We start from the raw sequence: 10,267 nt of genomic DNA on the forward strand, positions 1-10,267 counted from the left end.
AAAAAAAAAAAAAAAAGAGTATCTCCAAAAGAAAATCCCTCTGGCTTCTATCCTGCCAATAAAGGGGAAGGAAGAATCTTGAAAGAAGAAAAAATAGGGTAAACCCTGAAAAAATAGGTACTGCAGGTAAGAAAAATAAAGGAAAGTAAAAAGCAATGTAGTAGAATATATTGGGTCTCATCCAGCCTTTCATCAAGTACTACCAAAGGCCTCTACATCAAGAAATTCAGTCATCATAGTATGGTAAATTAAAACTGGAAGCATTGTTCCTATGGTTTTTACAGTAAATAATTTGTCAAAAGCTGGATGACTGACTACATGCAATGCATGTTGTAGAGGGAGTAGGTACTGTGAGGCTGAACTCGGTGACATCTATGATCCCCTAGGGATGATTCCCAAGACTCTACTCTGCCTCATATGAAAACTGTATCCTTAGACTAAGCCAAGAGGATGAACAGATATCTGCCCCATCTCCTTCATTTCTCTCTGAACTCTTTCCAACCCAGAAAGATCATGCTATACACCCTCCAGACCTGCTCCCTACTCTCTAGACCTTCTAGTAAAAGAAACCTACCATTTCCTTCATTTTCCATGTAGTAATATGGCTCCTCACAAGTATAGCGAGTGACAGAACCAAATAGAGTATCTCCGGGATCTTTGGCTTGACCATTTGGGATGGGTTCAGGATCACCACAATCCACAGCTATAAGAGGAAGGCAGGAGACTGATGGTTAGGACCTCCACACCCTCCAGAAAGAGTCATGGGGACAGTTCCATCCTCCCAGTTATGTTCCTCACTCCTTCCCCACCCTACATCCATAAGCATATCCTTAAATACATGTGGGCTAAGTCCCCACATACCATCTTGGCTATGGTCATGACCTCCAATTGGCATCACTCAACTCCCCACCTCATCAAGATCTGCCAATTCAGAGATCCCTTTCAAGAATACAAGGATGAACCTGCTTCTCAGTGGTTGGTGAGATCCCCTGTGGAAGCCAGGGGTGCACCCACATGGGGTTATTAACTTTATCAATCCAAGTCTTCTTTTTGGGAGAAACCTGGGAGTCTGACTGACCTGGGACCAGATCAGAGCTGGGACTAGAGAAGCTTCCATAACTGGATCCCCTTCAAAAACCCATCCCATTCTCTCATGAGCCTAAGAGGAAACCTTGTATTTGAAATTTGATGTGCCAATCTTTTCATTCCCTTTGGAAGGACAAAAAACAAAAGTCCCCAATTGAAAGAGATACATACGTTGACATTTCAGTTCACGATTACTCCACTTTCCATTGCTTTGACAAGTAGAATAGAAAGAATTTGAGCCAATATTTCTCTGGAAAATAATAGACATTACCATTAACTTAAAAGGATAGGCATGGGAAATAAAAAACAAAATGAGAATCTATCTCTGGCATTGGACAACTGAAGATTGAGGGCATCTTAGCAGAATGACCCAAAGCACCCCAAATCTGGGGTTTAATGACAGCTTTGTCCCAGCATATCAGTTCCCCTTCTCCAAGAAAACTGAAGACAAAAAGAGAATGTACATTTGGTTAAGGAGCTCCATGATTCACAAGAACTGAAAAGCCTGAGCTGTTCTGCTTATGAAAAGGTATTATACCTGACTTAAACAAGGACATTAGGTAAACAACTGGATAACACCAGTATGCTCATCCTAACTTGAAGCCAAAGATTAAGCAGAAGCTCTCAAGGTACTTTACCTCCACAACTTCAAACCCATCCAGACAGATTATCTTCACCACATCTTTAAACACGTATTTTGCCTTCTCAGGCTCCCGAACAGAATTGGCAATGAATTCTTTAGGACAGGGGATTGCTTGAAGAGGACACAAGTTCAAATAGAAAAAATAAATAACTTGGTAGTTGAATAATCTCTATTCTGTTTACATCACTGTCACACTTTCTAAAATATTTCAGTTGCCCTCAATCTTGATGCCTTACACTCTAATATGGTAAACATCTAAAATAGTATGACATTATTAAATCACCCCTAAAGGAGCTCTGGTAGCGTAGTGGTTATGAATCGGGCTGCGAACCTTAAGGTCAGCGGTTCGAAACTACCAGCCGCTCCGTGGGAGAAAGATGAGGCGTTCTACTCCCGTAAAGATTTACACCCTCGGAAACCCTGTACAGGGTCGCTATGGGTCGGAACCGACTCGACAGCACTTAACAACAAAAACAACAACAAAATTGTCTGTACTCTAAAAACAAAGGATTACTAGAGGTTATGGCATCTCTAGCAACCATTTATGGGTTTAGATTTTTCTGAGACGAGGTAACAAAGGTGAAAAGTAATAAAGTATCTCAGGATTCTTAGCCATTCAATAGTTTTGATTCTATGTGATCCAAAAACTTTGATTGTTGTCGTTAAGTGTCATTGAATTGGATCCAACTCCTAACAACCCTGAGTAGGATTTTCAAGGAGTGACTGGTGGGTCTGAACCACTAACATTGGGGTTCCCAGTCCAGTGCTTATCCTACAGCACCATACCACAAAAGTGCAACTTCTAAATTACTCACGATCTCCATGGTAACGAAGTCTCCAGCCCTTTTTTTGCTCATCTTGATCAGTTTGGAAGATGATATCAAGAGCATTACTCTTGGTTTCAATATTTAGTGGCCCAGGAAATCCACTCCCACAGTAAGGACCAAATTGCCGCTCTCCTGCAACGAACTGAAAGGAAACAAAATGATGAAATTAGAAGAAAGACAAAGAATTAAATGAAAGAGGCAAAAGGGAGGGAATAAAAGTAACAGAATTAATAAATGAAGAAAGGTAAAAATGAAAATCAGGGCCAGAAGGAAAGACAATTTTGCCTTCAGGAAAATTCTTCAATCAAGTTGGGGAAAAATTAATCATCCATCACGCACAACTAAGCTGTCATGGCAGTTCCCTTTTGAATCCGCTGGTTCCACATCAAAATCTTCTCTCCGCACCGTCACTACCACTTGGAAGCCCTCCTCCAATAAGACCTGGTATTCACACCTTGAGTTCTCTGGATATGGATTGGGATAATTGGGACTTGCAATCTCCCCAATCGGTGTAGTGAATATCTCTCCACTGCAATTGACTAAGGGAGGAAAAGAAAAAAGGGAGAATTAAATGTAGGATCAAGCAAAGGCCTTCCCTATGATTTCATCTCCCATGAACTGACAGTCTCTCATTTAAACTAGCTTGGAATCCATATCTTGACTGGAGATCACATGCAATTACACACCTAATCCTTAGGAGTAGAGGTAGCAATGCCTACTGTGTTTCCATCTCTTTACTGATGTCTTTCTTAAGCCAACTAACTAACTTTGTAACCTTGTCTTTTTCTCCTCTTGTGGTTCCCCTTCAGTTTATAACAGAAATCAAACCAAGGCTGAAACTAAAATGGAAGGGTAGACAAAGCCCTCACTGAGTCCTCAAGCCATTCCAAATCCCAAAGGATGGCCACCTCTCTTGATGCCAAGCTCACCCCCACAACTTTTCATATCATCATGGAGGAAGTATTCTGGAGGGCAGGAGCAGAAGTAACCACCAATGAAGTTGTTGCAGAAGTGGCTACATGGGACATCTGCAAAATCTGTGCACTCATTTATATCTACAAAAGGTAAAGAAAAAATCAGGTTAAAAACAAATACCTAGAAGGAAGAATGAGTTTAAACCCAAAACTACAAGGGAAAGAGAATGTAATAAAGGCCTGTTGCTTAAAGACCATAAGAAACCATTCTTCACTATGGTATTACTGTGTATTAGTCTTATATAAAAAGGTTCCAGAGTTGTGTGCTACCATTGCACAGCTATAAGGGGGCTCACAACACCAGAGACCCTTGACCTTACTTACACATGGAGTGTTCCAATTCCAAAGACAATAATACCCTGTAAACTAACACGATGATGTCTTCTGTACAGAGGAACAATTAGTACATCGAGTGCTTTGTTTGAGGTTGGTACTTGTGTCCAATCTAAACAACCGTTTGGTTTTATGAAATGTTCTAACTTCATTTTAACCTGGAGATAGTTATAGGCACACATGAAATTTGAAGATTTAAATGCCACATATAGAAGTTTCAATAGTGTAAATTGCTTATGTGATTCCTGTAAAGTCATTGAACTTTACTAGTTCTCACTTTTCTTACCTTTAAATGGAGATAATATCTACTTTAAAGTGTTGAGAAAAAGTGTGCTAACAGAGGTAAGAGTCCTAATATAATTTCAATATGAGAGGGCTTCAAAAAGTTCATGGGGAAAAAAATCTATTATATTTTCATTTAATTTATCCATGAACCTTTTGAAGCTCCTTCATTCATAATAGTCCTCAATTAATTACCAGTTCTTATCTATTATGCCATTATCTTCATCATATGCCTAAGATATACTATTTGAGTTTCACAAAGATGATTCATGAAAAACCCATGCCAAATCAACACTTTATATGAATTATAAACAGAGTCCTCATTCATTGTACTGCTCATTGCTTTTCCCTCTTCTAAGCTTTCAACTGGGAGCACGACAGTTCTGTATGATAAGTACTGGACTGTAAACCACAAGATCAGTAGTTTGAGCCTACCAGCCTCTCCGTAGGAGAAAGATGAGACTTTCTGCTCCTGCAAAGACTGGTAGCCTCAGAAACTCTGTACACAGTCGACGGCACTTAACAACAACAAGCTTTTACCTGAAACAATAAAGCAAAGACAGAAGGCTGATCCATACCTACGGCAACATAGTATGCAGCAAATCCAGTGAAACGCTCTTCATTGGAGAAGTCTGATTTAAAGATCACCTGTAGTTTATTGTATGGAACTTGGAATTCTTCCACAATTGGAGAGTTGTGATTCTTGTTGGTCCTCTGTCCACAGAGTATCCCTTCTTCATGGTCTCCTGACATTATCTAAGAGCAAAGTCAAAAAAGAAAGTAAGGTGCTGCTGAGCTTCTGTTAAGGATGATGAGAAATTTTGGAAACACATCGTTCTGCTCGCACAAAGATATACAGCCTCAGAAACCCTTTATAAAGGGTCCCTGTGAGTCGGAACCGACTCAACAGCACACAACAACAATGGTGATAGTTGCACTACATGATAAACATAATTAATGTTACTGAAATGTGCATATAAAAAATTTAAATAGCAAATATTCTGTTACACATAAAATACTGTGTTACTACAATAAAAGCAAATGAAATTTAAAAAAAAAGAAAATAAGAAAGTAAACTACTTGGATGGAGAGAAAACAACATTTACATCCTTAGGACTACGTCACGCTAGTTCACCGTATGCTTGTGGTACTCCATCCCACACCCCTCTGATTCCATCATCCAGGCTCTGGTCTCCCATTTCTAATCTTCATGTGTTTATAATATACCTGCACTGAGTCATAAGCGCAGTTCTCTGAGAGTTCTATATCCAGATGGGTGAAGTAGAGGTGGATTCCATACCCTTGTGGAACTTCTATATCCCAAGATTTTTCTATCTCATTGGGATATGCCTGAGGATAGTTAGGGGACAGGATCTCCCCATACATGGTAGGCTCAGCATAAACCCATGCCAAAAGCGAAAACAGGACAATGCACCTGGGGAAAAAAAGGTATTGAGAGATAGGTGACCCAAGTATCCGTGGCCTAGTGCAAAGCTCTAACATTTGTCATTGGGTGAAGGGAAGGGAAAGGACATGGGCAGTCAGTGGGTCCTGAATGAAATTTTTAAGTTGAAATAAAGCCAAAAGGACTAAGACAAACAGAACTCTAGGATTCGGGTCTGAACAATTTTCTCAAGAAGATGAAGAGAATGGCATCTATATAACATGTCTGTAGACCCATGATCACTTACCACATTTCTGGCGATTTGTCCAACGCTGGTGAGAAGCACGTCTCTTGGTCCTGGCTCTCTGCACCTCTGGACTTTGGAGCTAAAGAGGTTAGGCCTGGTTGTATTTGTCTAATAAACACAGGCACCTGCTTTGGTACTGAGGGATTACTTTGGGGTTCGGTGTCACCACAACACACAGCTTAAGCAGAGCCATATCACTATGCATCACCATAGGATACACCTCTCTTCACACCCTCCCTGGTCCTACTTCAGTTACATTTCTAGACTAAAACTAAAACTTACTCTTCTCCCATTTGCTTCTCTGGACCTTCTCCCAGCTTTTCTTTTTTCTTCAAGAGTATGAGGACTACCTCCAATTTTCATCTTTCTCTGTTCTTTTCCACCTCCCTTCTACAGCCTCTCTCCTACCCTTAGGACAATATTCCTATTTACACTCTGATTTTCAGGAGATTTTGCCCATCATCACCAGCCATCAAGGACAGTTTTCTCTCCTTTATTGACGATGAGTCCCCATGTCACTTCAAACCAGATCTCTTTATGATGTTTGTTGCATGTGTTTCTGATCATGCTCCCATAACCACTGGTGTAGGAAGGTGATTCCGTCACAGAGGGAGGCAGTGGTCTTGAGACAAAAAGTATGAGGACAGAAGCACTGCTTCCCATTGAGACATATCTCAGTAGGGAAGGAGAAAAAGGACAGCTGAGCATTAAGAAACATAAAAGGAAACAAAAGGTATTCTCCCCATTTCCTATATTCATTTTCCAGAGTAGTTTATTCTCTCCTTTACTAAAAAGACTAAAATGTTTTTAACCCAGAAAACAGTGGTAGGTAGTGAGTGATACGGGAGTGGCAAGGGTCTGTTTTCTTTTATTCTACCATATTTGCCCCAAACCTTCCGATCTTTGCCCCAAACCTTCCTACATGGGATTTCCTGCCTCTCTTTTTCCTCCATGAAAGCTCTGTCTCTTCTTTTTAAGATTTTTACCTTCAGAAGCTGATGGGAGCAAGTGGGCCAGTGGACATGCTGGGTGACCCTGCAGGCTCCAAGAAGAGCAGCACGGTGCCTGGACGCTCCCTCTGCAGGCACCTCCGCAGGCCTCCCAGTCTTGCTTCTGGGTAAATATGCATGTCTGAAATTCCCTGATCTAAACAAAGGGGGCTGGGAGACCATGACTTCGGGGAAGGGTAGCTCAGTTTTGATATTGGAGCTCCCTCTGCTTTTGAAACAAGAACTGCATCCTCCTCCTTGACTAGAGATTCCGCTATCCAGGGCTCCAGAGAAATGAGGAATTTCACTGATTGCTCAACTGTCTTTTCCAGCCAAAGGGTGTGTTACATACAGAGTTTTCAGGGAAGTCAGGTGATTTGTAGGAAAAGGAGGGGACTAGTAGAAACCAAACTCAAAAAGTCCAACCTTCCAACGGTGTGTAAATCATGATTTAAAGGGGAGTAGTCCTGGTGTGGAAGGAGCTCTGGTAGCGTAGTGGTTTACTAATCGGGTTGCGATCCGCAAGGTCAGTAGTTCGAAACTACCAGCTGTTAAGCGGGAGAAAGATGAGGCTTTCTGCTCCCGTAAAGATTTTACAGCCGGAGAAACTCTGTTACAGGGTCGCTATGAGTCGGAACCGACTCCACGGCACATAGCCACCATCTGTGGGTTAATGCACTGGACTGCAAAGTTGGCTTAAATCATAAGTTCGGCAGTTTAAGCAGCAGCTCCTTGGAAACCCTATATATGATCTCTATGAGACGGAACCGACTCAACGGCACTTAACAACAAGTCTTGGTGTGGCGCTGTAGGATCAGCTTGAACCACAAGGTCAGTGGTTCAAACTCACCAACCACTCCTTGGAAACCCTATACAGGGTTACTATGAGTCGGAATCGATTCGATGGCACTCAACAACAGTTATCAGAAAATAACTAAAATAAAAGTAGCTAAAGCAAAAAGAAGAAATGATAATGCAAAAGAGCTGAACAGAAAGAAGATTTCAAAGGGCAATTCGAGAAGGCAAAGTATAATAAGGAAATGTGCAAAGACCTGGAGTTAGAAAACCAAAAGGGGAAGAACATGCTCAGCATTTCTCAAATTGAAAGATTCAAGCCTCGAATTCCAATATTGAAAGATTCTATGGGTAAAATATTGAATAACACAGAAGCATCAAAAGAAGATGGAAGGAATACACAGATTCACTTTACCAAAAACAATTTGTTGACATTTAACGTTCCTGGAGATAGTGTACAATCAATAACTGATGCACTAAAGAAAGAAGTCCAAACCGCATTTGAAAGCATTAGCGAAAAATAGGGTGTGACGCTGCAGAATGATGCGCTGGACCCCGAGGTAGGTTTAAACTGCAAGGTGGGCGGTTCAAACTCACCAGCTGCTCTTCGGAAGCCCTATACAGGGTCGCTATGAGTCAGAACCAACTCGAAGGCACTTAACAACAAGGGATTGACAGAATATTAGTTAAAATGTTTCAACAAATGTATGTCATGCTGGAAGCATTCACTCGTTTATGAAAAAAAAAAAAAAAGGTTGGAAGACAACTACCTAACCAACCAACTAGAAGAGATGCATATTTATTCCCATTCATAAAAATGGTGATCCAACAGATTATGGAAATTTTGAGACAATAATTAATTCCATAATTAATATGGAACATTAATATCACATGTAAGTAAAAATCTGCTGAAGATAATTAAAAAACAACTGCAGCATTACATCAACAGGTGACTGCCTGAAATCCAAGCTGAATTCCAAAGAGAACATGAAACATGGGAATATCATTGTTGATGCCAGATGGATCTTGGCTGAAAGCAGAAAAGATGTTTACCTGTGTTTTATTGACTCTGCAAAGGCATTTGACTGTGTGAATAATAACAAATTATGGATAACATTATGATGAATAATATACAAAGACCAAGAGGCAATTATTTAAACAGAACAAGGGAATACTGCCCAGCGTAAATCAGGAAAGATGTATATTAGGGTCGTATCCTTTCATCATACTTATTCAATTTGTATGCTTATCAGATAATCCAAGAAGTTGGACTATATGAAGAAGAATGTGGCATCATGATTGGAGGAAGACTCATTACCAACTGTGATTTGCAACTGACACAACCTTGCTTCTGAAAGTAATGAGGACTTAAAGCACTGGTGAAGATCAAAGACTACAGTCTTCAGTATGGGTTGTTCCTCAACGTAAAGAAAACAAAAATCCTCACAACTCTACTGAAGCATGCTCTGAAGATCTTGCTGAGGAGAATGTTGCTGATGATGATAGTGTTTGGGGACAAAGTTAATGTTTTTCTTATTTATGAGGCCTTGAGTACCAGATATATGTTGGATGGTAACAGCAGATGCTGACAATTATGGCTCTAAGGTGATGGACTCATTTTACATATGATGAAGCTGGAGCTCAGAGAGCTTATGTAACTATTTCAAGGTCACACAACTAAAAGCAGCTAGTAAACATTTGAATTCACCTTAAGTCAGTCACTCAACCAACCATTTCTCAGGTATTCACTGAACATGTTGTGTTCACCATTGTTCTTAGTCAGAAGCAACAGAAACCAACTCAGGCTGATTTTAGCAGAAGTATGATCATAGATCAAACAAAAATGCTAGGAGAGCTGGAGTGCCAAGAGGAAGCATCACAGCAAGAGAGATGGTCTGAACAGGGATGCTGCCTCTGCCTCTGCTGTGTTCCAGACACATCAGCTGTGATGCTCATCCACTGGGCTGAGTACACCAGTGAGCATCTTGCGGGAGCATTTTCCTCCATCTTAATGCAGCCACCACTGTCCTTGTGTTTCCATATGTCTTCTTGGCATCATTACCTATGGATTCAAAGCCTGGGCAGAAGCTTCTGATGAATGGAGCTGCTACAGCGATAAGGGACATGTTTCCTGTACTTGTAACTTTTCACTTGAGAGCTGAGCTTTGCTGCTCCCTAGACTCCTGTGAGGAGGAACTCCCCAGATGTGGTAAAGGGATTCAAATGCTGGGCAGCCAAAATGAATGACAAATGGTCTTATATACATTTATTGTGTGTAAACACTGTTGTTGTTGTTGTTGTTGTTAGGTGCCATCGAGTAGGTGCTGACCCATAGTGACATTATGCACAGCAGAATGAAACACTGCCCGATACTGGGCCAACCTCACTATTATTGCCACGCTTGAGTCCATCGATGCTGCCACTTGGCCAATCATCTCGTTGGGGGTCTTCCTCTTTTCCTCTAACCCTCCACCTTACCGAATATGATATCCTTCTCCAGCGACTGCTCCCTCCTGACAATATGTCCAAAGTATGAGAGACGAAGTTTGGTCATCTTGGCCTCCAAGGAGCACTCTGGCTGCACTTCTTCCAACACAGATCTATTGGTTCTTTTGGCAGCCCATGGCACTTTCAATATTCTCCTCCA

The 10,267-nt window shown here is 41.0% G+C and overlaps 1 protein-coding gene across 1 annotated transcript in view; it reads right to left on the bottom strand.

Moving 5' to 3' along the window:
- C1S (complement component 1, s subcomponent) overlaps positions 1-10,267 on the bottom strand; it is a 49,644-nt gene that overhangs the window by 7,901 nt on the left and 31,476 nt on the right. The window contains exons 2-10 of the mRNA XM_006862754.1: positions 5,837-6,014; positions 5,373-5,580; positions 4,724-4,901; positions 3,486-3,611; positions 2,896-3,095; positions 2,545-2,698; positions 1,725-1,840; positions 1,258-1,336; positions 575-703 (exon numbers count right to left, since the gene is read on the bottom strand). Of these exons, the coding sequence (XP_006862816.1) occupies positions 575-703; positions 1,258-1,336; positions 1,725-1,840; positions 2,545-2,698; positions 2,896-3,095; positions 3,486-3,611; positions 4,724-4,901; positions 5,373-5,580; positions 5,837-6,014 (1,368 nt within the window). The remainder of the gene's footprint in view (positions 1-574; positions 704-1,257; positions 1,337-1,724; positions 1,841-2,544; positions 2,699-2,895; positions 3,096-3,485; positions 3,612-4,723; positions 4,902-5,372; positions 5,581-5,836; positions 6,015-10,267) is intronic.

This window comes from Chrysochloris asiatica, unplaced genomic scaffold, assembly GCF_000296735.1.
Source record: "Chrysochloris asiatica unplaced genomic scaffold, ChrAsi1.0 scaffold00050, whole genome shotgun sequence".
Taxonomy (NCBI): domain Eukaryota; kingdom Metazoa; phylum Chordata; class Mammalia; order Afrosoricida; family Chrysochloridae; genus Chrysochloris; species Chrysochloris asiatica.